This window comes from Corvus hawaiiensis, chromosome 5 (genome assembly GCF_020740725.1).
Source record: "Corvus hawaiiensis isolate bCorHaw1 chromosome 5, bCorHaw1.pri.cur, whole genome shotgun sequence".
Taxonomy (NCBI): domain Eukaryota; kingdom Metazoa; phylum Chordata; class Aves; order Passeriformes; family Corvidae; genus Corvus; species Corvus hawaiiensis.
Window position 1 is genome coordinate 53,410,602 of NC_063217.1, and position 20,015 is coordinate 53,430,616.

Here is a 20,015-nt window from a genome sequence, read left to right on the forward strand (position 1 = left end):
ATATAATAGCTGCTGTGCAATAGGGAATATCAGATGGGCTGGTTGCAGTAAAGTCTTCTCCTCATATTTTGCTACTGCTACAAATCCTGACTGTTGTCTTTGGCAATTTTTCTTTTGATGTCTGACATTTTCCAGAAGAAATATTATCATAAGTTTGGGGACATCTTTGCCAGTGCTATGTAGCACCTGGAGAATTTTTGTTCCTTGGGGCAGTCAAGCTCGGGACTGAGATGCAGCAACATATTCAGGTGTGAAGTGGCACTGACTCCAGCAAATGTGCTGGTGCATTTTATCCCTGCTATCCTTGGCAGCTACAAGGACCAGACTCTTGGGCAGCAATTACTGCTGGCTGGCTTGGGGAAGGGCTGCAAGAGCAGAGACAAAAGTTTCTTGTGCTGTAGGGCTCTGACAGTGAGCACCATTACCCCTAACATCTGCTTGGTTAGTGGGTGTAAAGTTACAGATTCATCTGGGGACTACACAGCATTAAGGACAGATGGTAAAACAAGCATCATAAACAATTATTGTAATAAGTACTGCATTGAGGTAATCACTAATTTAACCTCACAGAGAAGAGAAAGAACTGAAAGTAACTTTAATGAAATGCGAGTATACACTATAATCATCTTCAGCTGGTTGTGTGTAATAGGGCCTGGTAATAGATTCAGAAGGAACAGGACAATATTCTTGTCTTGTACTGTGATCCTATCCATCAAGGATGAATAGAGGGAGTGAATAATACCACTGCGATCAAGGCTGCCTCCTGCAAAATTGCCCCTTGTTTTTGACACCTTGTGATATTCCCAAACTCCAGCAAGGAACAGGAGGACCTTGGGCTGCTAAGAGCTGGAGTATAGGGTCAGCTAAGAAAAAAATCCTAAAACTCAGAGATTTGATGATAAGTCTGGGGTAATAACTGCAACTTGGAAACCAATGTATGCCTCTAGAAGCATGATAAAAACATCAGACCAGGCATCAGGAAACCATAGCTGTGGTTCCTCACATTTTCTTCTGAGGTTAGGCTAGTGGTATCTAGCTAGTGGTTAGGCATTGCAGGACTGTGCTGGCATCTTTCTTTATTGCTGGATCTGTTTCTCTGCCTCTGTCACACTGAGATAAAAATTTAGAAACACAGTTTCCTGCATCCTCCCTTGATGGGCTTTCTTTTTAGTCCCCTGCAAAGGATGTAAAACTTCTGCAGATTAAACTGTCTTATACTGGCTTTATACATTGTCTACCACTGGGACTTCAAAAATACAAATGCAGTGAGTGCCAAAACACACACATTTGCAAAGCAGGAGGAAAATATTGATAAGGGTCTCCCATGCTTCATTTTTGAAGCCCTCTTTTTATCTTGTGCTCTTGATACTCACCCAGAAGAGCCACAGGGCAATGCCACAGATACCCGGGCCCCTTCTGCAGCAACCTGAAGCCCCTGGGGCTGCAGGCCACCTTGAGGGCCAGGACAGCACCTGTGTCCTTTGGCCCAGAATATAAAGAAAAGGTTCTCTGCCTGCAATGGCACTGTCACCACACTACTGCTGCTTCTGATCTCCCAGTGAAGGTGAGCCTGCATGCAGCACCAGTGTCAGGCATGTCCTTTTTCTGGCTCCTGGGCAGTGCCTGCTGCCCAGCAGCAGTGGGGCAGTGGGGTTGGGGCAGGCAGTCTGTGACGCAGAGCCTTGGCACCCAAGTACAGATGCCACATTCGACATGTTAATTGAGGGCATTACAGTGTGGCATAAACCTTCCTTGGTTAGAAATTTCACTGATTGCCTAAAATGCCATGTCTTTGAAAAAAAAAAGGCAAAAAAAGTCATATTTATACAGTGGAAGAGAATTAATTGGTGTAGATAAAAGAGTGGAGGCAAAAGTTTTAATTCTGTGCATTGCTCATGGACATTGGCTCCCCCCTTTCCATCTCTGAATACGTTTTTGGGGGATAAACCAGGGATTGCACAGGACTGTGAGCATCTCCAGCGAACTCCTTGGGGGGTTTGTGATTGAGACTTAAGCCAGGAGCTGCCTGGCATTAAGGCAGTTTCAGGTATTACAGCTCCTTCCCAACAGCCAGTTTGATACTAAGCAACAAGACAGTCCACAGAGGAGAAAACAAATCGACGTTTAATGACAAGTCTTTAGCATGAGTGTTTCTGGCTGCCTGGGGCTGTGATTTGGCAGTGGGGGAGGAGAAGCAGCTCCCCATTTTTACTAGAAAAGAAGACCAAATTGAGAAATAGACTGAGAAGCACAAGGGCAGACCCAGCCACGTTTGCTGCTTTTTCCATCATGGTCCCAGCAGGACCTCGCTGTTCCTAAACAAACCCGGCCACACAAATTGACCAGCTACCATTGTCCTACCAGCTACCAGCTGTAGGCACTAAATCCATCCAGGCCAATGAGAAGGCAAAATCCTTGCCCAGAAGAGCCAACTGCTGTTATTCCCAGTAGTGTTACCAGCAGTGTCAGGGGGACCCCTCCAGCTGGGAGGACCATATCAAAGAGCATCAAAACCACACCTGCAGGGGACAAGCTGGCTTTGGATCTGACTTTTCCCTTGAAATCCTTGCTGCCACACTGCCTTTGAACACACTGCCCCCTTTGTCCTGGGGAGAGGGGGCAATGACTGCCGCCCACCACCCCCAGCCCTGCCCTGAGCTCTGCATGCTCTCCATCTATTTCCAGAGTCAAAGCTGCATGAGGATGAGGGCTCAGCTTGTGCCTGGGGTGGTATTGACTGTCTGTCTGTGGTCTGCACAGCATCAGAGGCTTCAGAGGGCTTGGGTGCTCCCAGAGGGATGTCAGTGGTGTGAGCCTGGTGCTGGCTTGGTGGGACACTTGGGAATATGCTGGGAAGGGGGTCTTTTCAACCATGCCAGGAAAGCCCAGTTCTGCTCTAGTAGTAGCAACTTGCTCCAAAATTTGTCTAAGTGTCTGATCTTTTGTTATTTCCAGTAAGTGATTAATTAAGCTGGCCTTTTTGTCCAGTTATAGTAAAATTCACCCTCCAAAACAAGAGGAGGGAAAAACAATCTTTTGTCTACCCATAGCTGATTATAAATATTTCTCTTTTCCAGCGGACTAGCATGTTTATGTTAGCGTTTACTGGAGTAGCAGAGGGCTGCAAGTAAAAGCCCTGAGGTTCAGAGGATGTAGTTCTACAATTGTCTCTTTACCCATTAACAAAACTGATGGGTTTTTTTCTGCCTTTCCAATCTCAGGAACCTACTGGCATCGATTATCCTCCCATGGACACAGCAGGCACCATCACCACCATCGTAGGGCCCAGTGCCTTCAGCATCCCGCTCCCGATAAGGCAGAAGCTGTGCAGCAGCCTGGATGCTCCCCAGACCAGGGGCCATGACTGGCGGATGCTGGCCCACAAGCTGAAACTGGACAGGTGAGCAGGGTTGCCTGTATGTGATCAGGCAGGGAAGCTCCTAGGGAGGAAGGTATGTGCAAGAACATCCTGGTGAAAGTCCCACTGAAAGCAGATGTACAGGCTGGTCAGGCTGACTGCACAGGGGATGAGCACCTTGACAGCACCAGCAGCAGGGATGGGTTGAAATCATATGAGTTCAGATAGTCTCCATGCAGCTCAAAAAAACTGAGTTTCCTTTTGGCTCATTGCAGGTACTTAAATTATTTTGCTACAAAATCAAGCCCCACTGGGGTGATCCTGGATCTCTGGGAAGCCCAGAATTTCCCTGATGGCAACCTGAGCATGCTGGCAGCAGTTCTTGAAGAAATGGGAAGACACGAAACGGTTGTTTCTTTGGCAGCAGAAGGAAATTACTAATGCAGCCTTGGCATGACCAGGAAGGACAGACGCAGGGAGCGGTAATGCCCTGTTATTGCAAACAAGAATTGAAATGAAAACCCAGACCAGTGAGTTACACAAGAGACATTTCAGAGAAGAAAGCAAGCAAACAAGAAAAACCAGCCCTGACCTTCACACGTGCTCTCCTTGTACATTATCACAGGATCAGAAAGAGATCATGCAAAGTTGTACCTTGGAAATATAAATCAACCTAATGTTCCTCTCGGCTTGGCTGTACACTGCTTGGTACAGGTTTTTACAGTTTCCTAGGAAACGCTTTTTATTGCTATCCAGATATATGGATAAACTTTCTTAACAATCCCAGTTTCTATGGATGTTGTTTACATCAAATTCTGGACAGGGGTAAGGAGGCTGTCCATGGCTCTTTATATTTTTTGTTTAAAGCCATTCTAGACAAGGCTATGGACAGCTGGTTGTGGCTATTTCAGCTTATTGGTTTCTGGTGAATTCAGATTTTGGATACAATTCGCACATTGGTTGTCTTGCAATGATCCTCCTGTCATTGTTCTGTTTCCTAGACCTACCTGTAAAAAAAAAAACAAAAAACAAAAAACAAACCAAGAAAATCAGGGTGTGCATCTGGAAAGCAGGTACTCTGGCTGATAAGCAGGAACACACAAAACGTTCCCTTCCTTCCCCAAGACAGTCCCACTGAGCCTGTGTGGAGAATAGCTCTAAGACAGTGGGGAATGAAGGATCTGAGTTAATTTTCAATTCACACCCTTTCCACCCCTTTGCTATATGAGGGGCCAGATATGCAATTTGGAGTGGTTGGAGGGGAGAGGGAGAAACCCAGAAAAAAATAAAAAAGAGAAGTTGCTATGATAGTTATTTACTGATTAGTATCTAGGGCAAGGATTATAATGACTATTATTATTACCATTATTACTTTATTTCTGATTTTGTCAGCAGCAGAATGAATAACTTCTGGTTTTATGGAACCTGTTGTCCCCTCCCTGAAGGTCTTTTAAGACGTTTCCCTCTCTATGCCGTCTGTCCTTCCCTTTGTCATTGTACTCCTCCTCCAAAAGTCCTCTGCCAGCCCCCACAGGCTGCTCACTTTGTGTTAGCATTGCTGTGCTCCACGCCCAGAGCCAAGGCAGCATGAACTGAGGACACTCTGCTGATCTTCACCCACCAAGTGTCGGACCCTGGCATGTTTTGCACCACCCTGGTGCCCCAGGTTGCTCCAAGAAGCAGCCCTGTCCAGAGGTGGCTGTGAACCAGAGATGGCCTCCCAGTGCGAATACACAAAGACCACTGGTTTCTGACCACAGGTGCAAGCATGTGGAGGCACAGACATCCACCATCTGATTTGTGCATCCAAGGTGGGCTTCCATAGTTCTTGTTTTGTTTTGTAGCATTCTAAGAGCCAGCAGCTCCTGCTAGTTCCCCACAGAGCTGCAGGTCTCACTGAAACCCACCACCTCCCGTAATGTTTGCAGTCCTCGATGGCTGGCGAGGGAACACTTGTCCCTCTACAGCCATGGCCCTCTTGGCCACCAGAAAACAGGTGAAGTGGAAACTTTGCAAAAGGAGCAAACCAGAAGTGGTTGTCCCTGCAAATGTATTTTGTTCTGCTCAGTGAAAATTCTCTTTGCTACATGACAGCGCATAGGATTGCAGTAGTTTTACTGCCAGACTGAGCTGTCCTCTACGTCTGGCACAGAAATGCCTTCTGCCCCAACCCATCCACTCCAGGTTTCCAGCCAGGCCCTGGTTATTGCTGTTGTGCACACATGCATGCCCCTGCCCACGTGTGCATTACCATGCCATACGCTTCCCGAGACTGGAGTTAGCTTGTTCTCTTCTGTGGTTTTGATTTTGCTCTCCCCAAGGCTCTCCAGATCGCGCCTTTGAAGGTAATTTTGAAAATGTCATTGGTCAAAATGAAAAGAAAATTTCATCTGGCCTCTTTTTCAATTTGACATTTCCATAGGCTTGGCACTTTTTGCTTATAACTTCTCAGGTCCCTGACCAGGTTTAGATTGACCGCCAGGTAGCGAGCACAAAAAGTTCCCTTCCTTTTAAGAGGTAACCGGGCAGCTTGCAAACCAGCATTTCAGTAAAAACTGGAGACCAGAACACATGCATTGTAACTTTCAACATCTGTGTGCATTTTGCTTGTATAAGCCCCGCCTTCTCTTAATATGGAGATTCCATGGGCATCCTTTCAACAACCATCTTCTTTTTCGCCTTTGGCATCAGATGCAGCCTACTGCAATGCTAATGGAAATTTTGCTTTCAGCATCAGGAGGATCGGACTGGGGCTCCCTTCTCCACATCTTTTACTCAGAGCACTAAAATGGCTCTTAAGGATAGGTCTCAGCTTTTCTCCCTCCTGTGCCACCTTTAGGTGCAACCAGTTGTGTTTAGTTTGTGCTTCTTCACCTTTCTCACATGTCCCTCCTGCGTGACTCTCCTTCCAAGGCGGCTGCAGGAGTTGAACTGCCCTTTGTCCCTTTGGCCTTTTTGGCTCAGTCTTTGTTGGCTGATCCCCAGGCTCACTGGTGCTCCCCAGCTCTCAGCTTTTTCCAGGTGGCCAGCACGTGCACCCTTCTCACCAGGATCAGGCCTCAGTGTCTCACAGTTATCAGTATTGCTGTGAGCTGATGTTCCTTTGGCCAGCTCTCTGACCTGTGTTCTGATGCCTTCTGCAAGAGGCAGGTGAACAACTTTCTCGCAGTGTTCTGGGGCATTTTCCTTTCCCAGCATCACAGTGAAGGGGATTTATTGAGAGGAAAAATGCACTCTCTGATTAAGAGGAGCATCCACAGAGGTGGCTGGAGGTCAAGAACATAACCCTTCATCACTGAACATGACTAGGGCAGCAGCATGACTGCTACTGGGTGGTGAAGCTACTCTTCTTCCACCCTGACTGCTCAGAAACCACCTGCAATCCCCTGCTGCAATCACAGGCTGGATGGTTTCCCCAGCATCTGCTCCAAAGGCCTTTACAGGGTCCCAGCATGGCCCCTGGGGCTGCCTCAGCCCTGACAGGGCAGTAAGAAGCACGGGAAGGTTCCTCCTCAGAGCCACAGCTCATCCCAGCAGCTCTGCACCCGTTCTTTGCCACTGCTGCTAGCAGCAGCTCCCACCTCACCTCACACTTCCCTGCATTAATTGTGCTCAGTTTTTTCTTTTTTTTCTAGGGGGAATGGCAGTGGCAGGGCATGCACTGTGGGAGAGGGCTCTGGCTGGTGGTGTTCACCACTCAGCATCCCCATCCTGCTGGCCCCAGGAGAGCAGGCAGGAAGCAAGGGCAGCCAGATCAGCTCAGGATATTATTTTTGGTGGGAGAAAACCCAGCAGCAGTTCCTCCGCCTGGATTGCATGGACATAGTGCCATCTCGTGGGGCTGAGCCCCCACTCCACTCGCTGCTGCCACAGCAACGTCGCACGGGAAAAGGCTTCCTGTGGGGTGGCTCTGACTAAGACTGGCAGAACTGACTCTTTAAAAGTGGTTGTAAGATTTTATGTCAGGTAAGCACATCTGCTTTAAAAGAAAAAAAAAAAAGGCTGCAGGCTTCCTACCCTCCAGTTATTACTATTTTTTAAAATGCTTTTCCTTTTAGTTGTTCACCTTTGGCTTTGTACTGGAGCAGCTTAGCTGCTCTTCACACCATCTCTTCATTACATGTTGATTGCTAGCGCTATAAATAGTATATATATTATATAAATATATATAAAATATCTACTGACTTCAAGGAAAACCTTTCATTTCCAAGTAAGAAACATTTATCAGAGGCAGTCCTTTTCACCTTATTTTTTTTTTTCTTCTTCTTTGTGTTGTGTTCTTGTAAAGGTGACTGTCAGTGTATAGGGTAAGTTTGGGGTTCGGTTGGGGTTTTTCTTTTTTTCAAAATTTATGATCACAGCTGATCCACTGTGTCTTGTTAAACAGTGCAAGACCTAAGTGCTGTTTTAGTGGATCTTGAAAATTTTGCAGCAGTGAAGTCTCTCCAGTCAAGATTTGCTTTATTGGGAGACCAAGACTTTTTTCCGTCTCGCTGGCAGAAATGCAGACACTCATGAGACATGTTGGAGTCTGCAATACCCACAGAGCAAAACATGTCCATTCCTTGGGTTTCCTGCTATTTCTGTTGCTTACATATAGAATAAATGTATCTACATGCTGTAAGCCTGTCATTGTGGACAGTGTCCTAATGTCTTGTATTGCTACCTACAATAGTTTCTTTTGGGTTCTCCTTTTCTCCTTCTTTTGGGGGCAGGGGGCATGGGGAAGGGAGGGGTGGGGGGGCCCTGAGACCATTGTATGCTCTACCAAGTAGTTACCAGAGCTCTGAGGTTCATCTCTGAACACAACTATATTGTTGAGGTTGGCTTGGGGTTTTTGTAATCTTGTGTCCAGGGCACTTTGTAAACAATCTTACTGAGTGTTCAGAAGTCTTTTCAGGTACTACCCTGGCTCCCGTCTGGCCATGAAGTAACCCACTGTTTGCAGGCTGGTTTGCTTGATATCAAGTAGTGCAAAGAGTGGTTTGAGAATGGAAACCAAACCTTTGGGCCTTCTCCCACAAGGACTCCAGTGAGTTACTGACTTTGGGGTCACCACTGCAATTGATCCCTAGCTTGTGTGTGAAACCTTGAGTTCATAAGCTGCACTGCAGATTTTTAAATGCTGAAGCACGTATCTCAGACATCCTTTGAAGTGGGACTTCAACAGAAAGGTAAAGTAAGTGTGTGTGTACATAAAGAGGAGAAAACAAAGGACACTGCTGCTGGGGGCTTTTAGCTCTCACATTAGGTATGGGCATCCTCTTATTATACCAACTTTTGAATGAGAAGGTCGAGGTCAAAATTCAGTGTACCATCACTGCAACGTCAAATATGCAGTATGTCAAAAGCCAACAGAGTAAAAACTGGCAAGTAACTGGAACTGGACTTGAACTAAGGCCACAGAAATGAGGCCTCACGTTTGGTAGGTCAGGCTCCTTGCTTGAATAGAAGCATTTTGTTGATTTACTTACTTGTTGTTTAAACTTGACACCCGCTCCCTGAAATCTGAAAATCCCTTCTCTGAAAGTCCTTCGATAAACTCTGTCAGTAAAAAAAGCAAATAATAATAATAATCCAGAGTTCCCACAAACATCTATCCCAAATAGGTATTTCACATTTTCTGTGGTGCTGGTTAAATGCACTTATTAGTGGTTCAGTCTCCTCAACTGCTTACAAAGAGATTAATTGCTACATGTGCTTCACCCTGGGCCTGTCCTCCACTCCCAAAGCATCCCATGTCATGGCATGCCATGTCAGTAGCTCTGGGATGCCTGTGAGGAAGCAGGATGTAATTGGGGAGGGTCCTCCTGCAGCAGTGATGGGACAAGAGCCCCAAGGTGAGAAAAGCTTGCATGGGCCCTGGAGCTTCTTTGGCTGCTGCCAGCTGTCTCTGGCCAGTAAATTTGGGAGCTAGCAGAATACAAATAAAAAGCAAAATTGGGCTGGAAAGCAAATAAAATCAGGAAGGAGAGGCAAAACACTCTTCTCCCCACAGATTTTTCAAGGTACCTTGCAAAAACACCTGAGCAGAGAGCCAATAACCTACTTTGAAACACGGAGTGTGACACAGCTGAGAGAGAGAAGTTGTGGCATTACTCTTTTCACATCTGTGTGGTAGACTCTTTTTGCTAACACATGTTCTGTTATTGTTGAAGAGGAAAAAAAAAAGAGAAAGAAAAAAAAAAAAGGAGTATCTTCAGTACCTTTCCAAAGCAAAGGAGGGCCTGCAGGAAATGAAACATCTGTGTGACCCAGGTGTATCACGTTTCTCCCTTCTCTTCCCATGTCACAGCTCTACCGGGGTTCGTGGGATTTGTTTTCTTTGCTATTCAGATCTGGAGAACTCTTTTGGTTTTGATTTCCCTATTGCTGTATCTTCTATGCAATTCCTTTTCTAAAGACTGACTTACTACAGGAGAAGTGCTAGCCATTGCATTATTTGTATTGCTGTACAGTGGAGGTGTGGTTTACTAGTTCTGAGTGTGCCTCTTACCCCCCTCCCTTTTTCTCCTTCCCTCTGTTTGTAAATGCCTGCATTTATTCTGTCAGCCTGACATGTACAAAGTGTAAGAAAGAATTTTTAAACAGGTAATAAATTATATTTATAAGCAACTGGAAAAAAACCACACCCTACTTTGTGTTCAATTGTTTAGTTCCTGGAAGCTCAGAAGTGGAGTCTTTAGTTTCTTTTTACAAAAAAAGAAAATATCTCCTCAGAAGAAATTTTTCTGCACCTGAGAACTGTGGGATTCAGGGGCGTGCCAGGGGCAATGTGCAGCAAGCATGGGGCTTTGTCACCTAGATGTGGCCAGGTCAAGGGGCTGTAGAAATGCTGCTGGAGAGTAACTGCAATGCCACTGAGCACCGACAGTCTGGGGCAAAGCAGGAGAGCTGCAGGGGCTGTGCAGCTCAAGGGAAAATTGCTATTATTTACACACTTCTCTGAAAATAATAGCAAGGCAATTAAACATTAGGAAACACGGAGCTGAATCTGCAACGCAGCCCTGCAGAACGAGAGGAGTGCTCCAGCTTTAGGTACAAATGCACAGAAACACCTCACTAGATGTAGAGGTAGGTAACCCATGTCTCAGCACTCAGCAATGCCGTGTTTCAGCTGATGCTGGGTATTTAGGCTGAAACGTTTTCACCTGATGCTTGGGGCGGGAATTCTAGCTTCAGTTTGTGCACAGGTGACTCCTGTGGCTCTTGTGCTATTAAAAATAGTAGTCAAAAATATTCATAAACATGTGGCAGAATGAAGGGGGGTGGGTGTCTCAAAAAAATATTATGCTAATACCAAGTTTCTATAGATTTACATAATCAGCCACAAAACACGACTGACTGCTCTATTAGTGATAACACTATTTTAATTACTATTTTTCTCTTCACTGAGTTGTGAAAGAAGTGATGCTTTTTTATGCCAGTGGAAACATATGCAACATATTGCTGTTTACTTGTTTGCTCAGAGGAAAAAAAAAATCTCATAAAAATAAAATAAATAAAATGAGGCATGGTCAAAATAATCTAGCTGGAGAAATGAAATGCAAAGATGGTGCTTTTCAAGCACATAAAAAGGAAATAGCAATCTCTGTCATGGGGAGATGGAAACAATTTTATTGGGGGGGGGGGGGGGAATGTTAAAACAACCATATACAATTTGAACAAATACAACATAACACAGTTTGTTCCCCAGGTTTTCTAATTACAGTATTTACAGGTTTAATAAGGCACTGGTTCTCAAAAAAGAACACAAATTAGTTTCTTAGTCTCTACATTGACAACCTTTTCTTTAATAGAAATGACTTTGTGCTAGAGAAAGGATAGCAGTTGCTAGATGGCATCTCTCTTTTTTTTTCTTCTCCTACTTACCTATGCCATCTCACCTACGCCAGAAAGAAACTAAACTACACTTCCTTGAATGATTTACATTTGAAAAGTGGATTTCTAGACCCGTGGGCACTGAAGCCACAATTATCTTTACCTCTGACTTCCAAGCCCTCATCAATGTGCCCTTTGAAACTACCAAAATATGGAAGTGACATTAAAAGGCCACACCTGGCAAAATAAGCATACTAGCCTGTAGTCACTGCAGTGCCGACACCTTAATTACGACACGCTGAGTGTCACAGAAAGTCACCCATGCAGGCAGCAACTCGAACGTCACAGTGCTGGAACAAAAGACCTCCACGCTTGCCTTAGGCTGTTTTTTGGCCTTAGGAATAGCCCTTCACAATAGCATCGATTACAGTGGGTAGGAGATTTGAGGGCAAAATCTGGTCTTGGGAGAAAATAGGCAGGCACTAGTTACACAACCGCAGACCGTTTGCTTTCTCAGTGTGTGTCTCCTCAAATATATATATATATATATATATTTATCTATTTTCCTATACAGCACCGTTGCAGTGATTTGTCATTTATGCATTTTCATAAATAAATATTATGTTTTATTTAGTGCTTTTTCATCCATAATAGTTTACTCTTAATCCACATACTGGAGCTATCCCAGACTCGCAACTGAATATATATATATATATTTTATATATATATAAAAACACATAAACTTGAACATTTAACATACACACTTTATGTACTCTATCAACCAGTATCTTAGACCATTTTCTTCTGGACCAAAAAAAAAGGTAAGATTTGCTCAGGAAACCAGTGACTGGCCCTTTCTCTTGCAACATGCTGATGGCAGGTGCCAGGGGCATTCATAGTATGCCTCGTGTCTGCCAGCCAGCAAAGCACCCTCCAAAACACTCCTGGGGAGAGCTTTGCTATTAAAAAAAAAAAAAAAATCTATTTGAGGAAGGCAGAGGTGAAATGCACCTAAACAGGCAGTAAAGAAGCATTCCTGTTGTGCAACCTGGGACCTGCAGGTCCCCTCTGCTTCTTCGGGGCTGAGAAACCTCAGTTCCACAGGGTGCGCTGGCTTTTATGGAAAGAAACGAGACTAGAAACCCATGGCTCCATTCACTTAAGACAAAAAGGTGAAGAGAGGCTGGGTTGTCCCCATTTTGGCCCACAAATCTCAAAGCCAAGGCAGCCAAGGAGAGGAGCAAACTCTGCTCTCAGCCTCACAAACGTGTTTTAAGGATGGGGAAACCGTCACTGGGATCAGTGTTTGGTGTATTAAATCTCAGATTTTCTTTTTGTATTGCTTGGTAAATTTGGGTACAGGCAGGGAAACGGCACTGCAGAAAAAGCACCCTAATTAACAAAAAAACTTTCGATTAAGCTTTTTAACACCTATCATCATGGAGGGCTTGCTGGTTCTCTTGAACTCGTGCATTTTTCTCTGTTAGCTTGAAAGTATAAAATGGTAATTTTTCCAGCTAGAAATACCTTCAGGGAGCTGTTAAGCTAAACCCCAATTATACACCTACCTACCACAAATAAATCAGTTTTCTCCAAAAAGGGGAAAAAAAAAAGAAGCATTACAGAAGTGCTGATGCTAAATCCTGCATGGCAATTATTTAAGTTCTGAAATAGGCTTAGCATAATCAAAGCAGCATTTGTAAGGACTTATTTCAAAATTAAGCTGAACACCATCTAGTAAAACAACATAGGCAGCCAGGAAAATTTTTAAAAATAAATGAAGGGTAAAAAAGGGTAAACCAGTAAGTCCCATGCAGCTCAGTTTTGGTAATCTGACAAAGAACAGAACCTTTCCAAAGAAAACACCTCCCGGGGTATATTTCACCTCTCATTTCCCCTTCTATAGCATTAGCATTGCTACAACTGCTGCAACCCTAGGAAGGAGGAACAGGGAAAGACAGTAAATACATTTCCCATTGCTCTTCTCCCCTGACAGCTCCTCTTGCTGGGAACCAAAATGCTACACAGCCCCAGCCCAGCAGCTGAGCCTGTCACTGCTGTGCAGTGGCTGCCAGAGCTGTGGAGGCTGCTGGAAGGCCACCCAAAACAGTAAAGCAGATAAAGCTTGAGCCAATTGTTTGTAGTGTCTCTCACTACAGCAGAAGAAGTGCAGGAGGCAGGTACCCACTGCTGGCCACAGTTCCCAGCTCTCACCACCCATCTAATGTGTCCCACGCTCCCTCTCCCTGTCACTTCCTATTACAGACAAGGCACCAGGTCTCCTTACACTCAAGGAAGAATGACTGCCACCCCAGAAATGGGCATTGTTGAGGTTTTTCACTTTCCCTTAAAAAAGGGAACACAGATGTTAATTTCTTTTTCTTAGCTGTGGTTGTAGATGGACCCCTCACTTTTATGCAGATGAAAGAGCAAGTTAGTAATTCCTTCTCACAAGGAACTTCCTCTTACCCAGTGGTTGGTTGTGGGTCCTAGCAGTTTCAAATTACCCAGTGGACTCAAATGCGTATTTCATTTCCACTCACACACAAAATACTTTATTTTGCAGTGGGGGAAAAGAAAGGAAAAAAAAAAAAGCCAAGAAAAAGGGCACTTGTTTATCACTGTGGTACTATCCCCATCAGTTTTCCTGGAAACATGAAGAGCTTCTTTAAACAAGTCACACCAAACCATATTCAAACAGTTCCCAACTACCTTAAGTGAAGCATGACCTTCCCTGGGACAGGCCACCCACAGGAATCAGGCCACCCACACCAACAGGGATGGCAGGGATGCAATTGGGCTCCATCTCTGCACTGTGAGAATCACTTGCACATTCAGGGTTTGGAAAGTTATCTCCACAAATAGGTGGCTTTTAAGGTGGTCTCCATCACAGCTCCTCTGAGCTACACAGACCCACTCACCTTTTTTCTTAAATGCTGGAGTGCAATAGTCGTTTTGGAAATGAAAAAGTTGGTTTGCTTTCATTTTCAGCAGTTTCCTCCGAATTTTTTTAATGTAACAATATACATCTTTTTTACTTCTAACCCAAAAGTTTTATTTTCATAAAATTTAAAGCAGTATCTTTTTAAACAATCAAAATAATAATAATAACAATAATAATAATAAAATAATAAGTGGCTTTCATGGAAAGCAACATGCATAATCTTAAACCAGTTACTAAAACTGTATTTTCCCATGTAAACAAGAGCAGACAAGCCTCTTCGATCTTGTATCTCAAAATTCAGGTGATTTTTGCAATGGATAGTCTCCTCAAAAACTCACTGCTGCTCTTAAGCATGACTCCATTCAAGGTACTTAGCAAAGACTTTTGATACATCTTCAGGACTTCTGCCTGCACAAGAAAGTCCATTTCCAGGGGCCTCCACCAGAGCTGCCTCTGGCAGAGTCAGAGTTTAATGTCCTGGGACTCTGACATTTTGGCGAGTGTTTTCTTGACGCGCAGGGCTGTGAGCCGGGAGGCAGGGTTGTGAGCCCAGCACTCCATCATCAGCTTCCCCATCTGCCGTAGGCACTGCGGAGAGAAGCGGGAGAGAAAGCCCCACCCGGGTCAGTGAAAGAGGAGACTGCAGTTGTTGGCAATGCTGAAAAACTGAAGGGAAAAGGCCTTTCCTAAGGGCAGTGCAGACCCTGACAGGCATTATGCATAAATACCACCAGCGCTGCCCAGACCAGCCAAACGTGTTTCAGATTAATGCAGATTTTTGTAATGCATTTTTGGTAATACACAGGCACTACCTACTAACAAATTGACCTCTTGCTAGAGGTCAATATTGCTAGAATGCCTGAGGTGGGATTACTGAGGATCCAAACCAGTTAATCAAGTGCAGCTATTTCAATGAGCCTCACCAGTCCTGGACACATGTGGTAGCAGAGTAAACACACACTGAGTGTCATCACACAAAAGCCCTTTCCGGAGCTGATAGTCCTTCCTCCAGTGTTTTCAGCCCCAGTCTGAATGCCCAGAGGGATTTGGCTAGGAAGAGGATGAGGCAGACGAGTTGTGGTTACATCTTCTCACACTGGCTGTTGCATGAGACCTCAAGGAGCCCAGGGAGGTTGTTTTCTTTTTCCCTCACATTCACAAATCTCATGCCACCTAAATCTTTCATCTCCCTGCAGAATATTCATCTACATGCTGCTATTCCAAAATGTGGCAGCAGCAGTGGAAAATGTCCTCCTCCCTCAAAATGCTGCAGACTTGGGTCAATCTCACTCACTAGCTCCGATTAAAAGCACTGACAGCATGTCAAGAGGGACGACAGATACCTCATCACTGCTCCATCTGTTGGGAAATGAGGGGCGCAGTCTCTTGATGCACACGATCTCCCGCATGTCCTCGTACGAGGGGTCGCTGGGCACGAGGTCATGGTATGGAAGCTGGTATTCCTCAACTATTCCTGAAAGAAGCAATTAGTTGTCTGTCACTTGCAGAAAACAACTTCCACTCCCCTCTTCCCCTCTCAGTTTGTAACAGATTGGCCATACAATACATACTGTTCAACAGTTGGGTGTACTGCTGAAAAGGACTTCCCTGCCCTAGAAGTTAATTCCACAGTCAAGTTCCAATGTAACCATTGCCATGTAAAGACTGGCCACGTATCTTAATCCAAAAACGTAATTACTTGCCAAGTGAGGCAGTTTCTACCTCTGCTTTCCAGTCCAGCAATCTCCAGTAAGTTCTCCCAGAAAGAGCTATTCACATAGGGACTGTATCAGACTAATCTGAGAGAGAATTAACCTTGAGTTAGGTCTCCTTCTTATCAGTGGACCTGGAATATACCAAAGGGCATTTCTGTGCCTTTTCAGAACATGGCAAGGCACCATTCTTTGTACATAGCAACAATGAAACAATAAAAATATTACAGATTTAGCGTCAAAACATCACAATACACATCACCAGCTTTTAAACACAGGGATCCTGCTACTCATAGGCAACATTCAGCTCCTCTAGGGTGAGCATTCAGCACAACACTGCATATTTAAAGACCCATGAAGTATGGTGAAGGTAGCAGAGACCCAAGAGAGACATGCTCTACTCTTGCCACCAAACTGGCACGGAACAGTTACCAAGTTACTTCCATGCATTTAATTTTCTCCATGGCAAAACAGAGGTAATAACACCCATCATTTCTGCACTGAACTCTACATGCAGAAAGAGGGAAATGAAGCACATCACTGGTATGATAGTGATGTAATAAGTGCTACTTCCCTCTGCTGTTTTGCTACTTGTCTTGTAAACAGATTATTTCAAATAGTAGCATAGCAAACTCCAAAGTGTTTGCCCTCCTCCTTTCATTTAACTCTAACTAAACAAAGAAATCACTATTTCCTTTCTGTTAAATTAGCTGAACACCTCCAGTTCAGCAGAAATGTGATGCCTTTGGAAAAGGCCCCCAAATGAGTTCCCTACTTCCTCAGTGCAGGCATCCGCTGCCTTCAAACATGCCATTAAAATATAGTCTAAACCTCTGCTGTTGAAATAGCACTGACTCATGCTTTAAAATAAGTTTTAACAAGAGAACAGATATTAAGAGAGTTACCTGTATGGTTTACCCACATTGGTTTATTACTGTAAAAACAATCACCCAGAGAAAAAGATGTAAAGGAAGATATGAGGTTCACTGACACAATTAAAAGTGATCTCCCAGCTCTTTACCTCCTGAAACACATCTCCTTGCTATCTCCCAAAGGATGAGTCCAAAACTGTACATATCAGCCATGATGTAGGACTGAAAGTGATTTCTATTCAAGCTTTCATCCAGCACCTCAGGAGGCATATAACGTTTTGTTCCTACACGGGTGTTTGGAGGGATGTCTACCTCATTTGTATCACTAAAAGAAAATGAAGAAAAAAAAGGGCATCAAACATGCAGTAAAGTGGCTTGAAAAGAAAGTAATTTAGATGGAAGAAGTAGTAAATTCACACCACATCCACTCTCAAACAAGGTCAAAAGTAATGCATAATCTTAATGGAACAATTCTTGCAAGAAAAGCCTCTTAGTGTGAAGGCAACCCTCCTTAAAAGGCTGACCTGCCTGAGGCTATGTTAAGCATTCAAATGCAGAATCAAAATGAAGATAAGACTCAACAGGGATGCTGTAACATTTGTGAGATTTCATTAGCATTAGCCGGAGCTCTAATGTTAGTGATAACAATCAAATCTTCATTAAACGCTGTTTTCTTAACATACTCCACCACCTAATGCTTCAGTCTTAGCAATTAATGCTAAGTAGCTGGTGCAGTATCTCTTAGCTGTAGCAAATCAGATCTGCAAGGAAGATGAATCTAACTATTATTTTTTGCATGCATTATGTTTGATCTCTCCCAACCTTAACACATCCAGATATGTAGACACAGAGGGATAAATGCATAAAAACATCTAAGCAAATGTGTCACACCTCACACATTGACCAGAAGACACAAGATGTGGCAAGCAAATTCCCATTAATTATGTGGATGGATTCTTGTTTTTCTTATTAACTCAGATTCAGCTACATCAGTTGAAATGTTTTTAAAAGGTTGTATGTTTTATATAAGCTTTATATGGCATATATGGTTTGCTTAAAAAGGTCTGTTTTCCTTCCCTCACCTTCAAATGTATGTATTTTAAATATGATGGATGCAACAAAAGCTCACAGAATAATTCTATTTCTGTAGAAATATTATTATTTCTTCATGTACAACATTTTTTTTTTTTACCTACTGATATGAAGAAAAGTCAGCTTTTTCTGAGTCTGTGGGACAACCAGTTACCTACACAGTCATTAAATCATATATATGCTGGTGGCATTTCTGTACACCTCCAAGAATGTAACACAAATCCAGTGACCTGCACTGTCTTCCAGTATTTCAAATGAAATGGAAACACAAGGAATTTTACTAGAATCATTAGCTTCAGCAGAGCACACCCCTTCCCACTGTTTTCACTTCCCTGTTGTTGCCTGAGAAATGCTGTCTGAGGAAGGGTTCAGTATGAAAACAAGCCAAGTACATACTGTAAACTCCATCTGGAGTGGGAAAAATCCATATTTCACCTTCTTTTGTAACAGCACTTGATAATTCCTAGCTCCCTTCGTTCACAGCTAAGCAGTGTGCTGCTCTGTATTTGCCAGGCAAAGTACACCTGCAAAGGGTGAATTTCTTCCCCGAAATTTTAATAGTGTATTTTCAAGTTGTTGTTTTCTAGGCTTCTGTTCCTCAAAGTAAAAATATTCCTTTCTTGTCTCCTAAAGAAAGGTCAGGCTCATAAAGGAAATGCCTCACCAAGAAACGTGGTAGGTAAGTGAACGGTAAGAAGAGCACACTTAAAAACTGCCTTTCCTTTCACTCTGAATAATTTCAGTTCAAGATTTGTACAGAATTCTTTAATTTTTTTAATACTCCAGGGAGTGCATGGTTTCAAAGCTGACCTCCAAAACGGAAACTTTCAGTCTATGTATTCTAGACACATTTCTGTATACAGAAAAATCAGAGACTTTGGAACACACGTCTCCACCACCAGGACCACCGCTGAGAGCTCAAGTTCCTTTTGAACAGAGCTGTCAGAGAGCAGTGTCTCCTTATGAATCCCAGGAGTGAGTAAGTTCTACTTGTCTGCTCTTTCTAAGTTGTTTAAACACACAACCATTTTTTAAAATCAAATTTAAAAGCCATTTCAAAAATCAAATCTGTTCTTCGGCAATTTGATTTGTAGGAAATGGAACAAAAGGCAGCCCAAATGGGCTCCTTTTCAATAAATCCTAGTTAGTAACTTGTGCAAATTATTAGTATTTTTCTCTCTAAGCTGAGAGTGAATTTTCACGGGATCAGACAAGCTTCAGTGACAAGCTCACTGACGTGACTTCAACCTGTCTGTGCTACGTCCTTCACCGTGTGCCAGCAATAGTGGGGCAGCTATGGAGGACGGAGGGATGAAAATAAACCTTTATGCAGATGCAGCTAATGTGCTCGAATAATTAAAAAGCAACTGTTTGTACACCTGCATGAGGTGTTTACATGACATTCACTCCCCAACAGGTAACCTCACACACAGCTGAGCAGAGCCCAGAAGGTGTGCACATACCCTATAGGTGCTTACTCACACGTGCACACTCAGCCAACAACAAAGGCAGCTTTTGCACCTGATTTATTAACTTCTCCTCAGCCCCCTCACTCCAACTCACCTGATAAACTTAACAGCCAAGCCCAAATCTGCTATACAGCAGGTGCCATTCTTTTTCACCAGGATATTCTTACTCTTTAGGTCACGGTGGGCAATAGCAGGTTTGCCCTGAGTACTGAAGATCTCAGTGTGCAGGTGGCACAAGCCACTGACAGAGGAGTAAGCCAGTTTCAGCATAGCTTTTGTGTCCAAGGTAGTAGATTTTAGATAATCGTAAAGTGAGCCATTCTCATGGTAGTCAGTGATAAGATACAGCTGGGTCCAAGATCCTGTACCTTTAATATCTGCAGCAATGAATCCTTCAAAAAAAAAAAAGAAGATATTTTCAAATTAATACTTCTCACGGGGTTTTTTTTGACTGCTCAGAACTCTGGACTCTCATCCATTTCAGTAGTTTTATTTCATTACCGTATTTAATTCCTTTCATCTTACTTCCATGCTACTGTGCCTCACCTCTGGCCTTTCACGTACTTTCAGAAAGCCCAGATACGGAAACACCAGTGCCTGAAACAGACACGTTGTGTTTGGAGTAACAACCCCCAAGTCCCACTATTTTTTAACTTTTATTTATGTTTCAGTAATCCTTGAAACAACTTTCCTTTGAAAAGCACTGGGGCTAATTGCAGAGCACAGTGGGAAACAAAGCAGATAGGA

General features: G+C 43.7%; 2 protein-coding genes across 8 annotated transcripts in view; one reads left to right on the forward strand and one right to left on the reverse strand.

The window, feature by feature from the left end:
- Positions 1-7,990, forward strand: part of UNC5C (unc-5 netrin receptor C) — a 254,683-nt gene extending 246,693 nt beyond the window's left edge. For both annotated transcript variants that reach the window (XM_048303631.1, XM_048303632.1), the window contains 2 exons: positions 3,222-3,400; positions 3,634-7,990. In XM_048303631.1, coding sequence (XP_048159588.1) covers positions 3,222-3,400; positions 3,634-3,799 — 345 coding nt within the window. In that variant the 3' untranslated portion in view covers positions 3,800-7,990. The remainder of the gene's footprint in view (positions 1-3,221; positions 3,401-3,633) is intronic.
- Positions 7,991-10,952: 2,962 nt separating this feature from the next.
- BMPR1B (bone morphogenetic protein receptor type 1B) overlaps positions 10,953-20,015 on the reverse strand; it is a 234,450-nt gene continuing 225,387 nt past the window's right edge. For 5 of the 6 annotated variants that reach the window (XM_048303633.1, XM_048303634.1, XM_048303635.1 and 2 more), the window contains 4 exons: positions 19,363-19,660; positions 16,857-17,032; positions 15,467-15,597; positions 10,953-14,711 (listed from right to left, as the gene is read on the reverse strand). In XM_048303633.1, the coding sequence (XP_048159590.1) occupies positions 14,586-14,711; positions 15,467-15,597; positions 16,857-17,032; positions 19,363-19,660 (731 nt within the window). In that variant the 3' untranslated portion in view covers positions 10,953-14,585. Of the gene's footprint in view, positions 14,712-15,466; positions 15,598-15,618; positions 15,970-16,856; positions 17,033-19,362; positions 19,661-20,015 lie in introns of those variants that run through there. The other variant, XM_048303638.1, reaches the window with a different exon arrangement.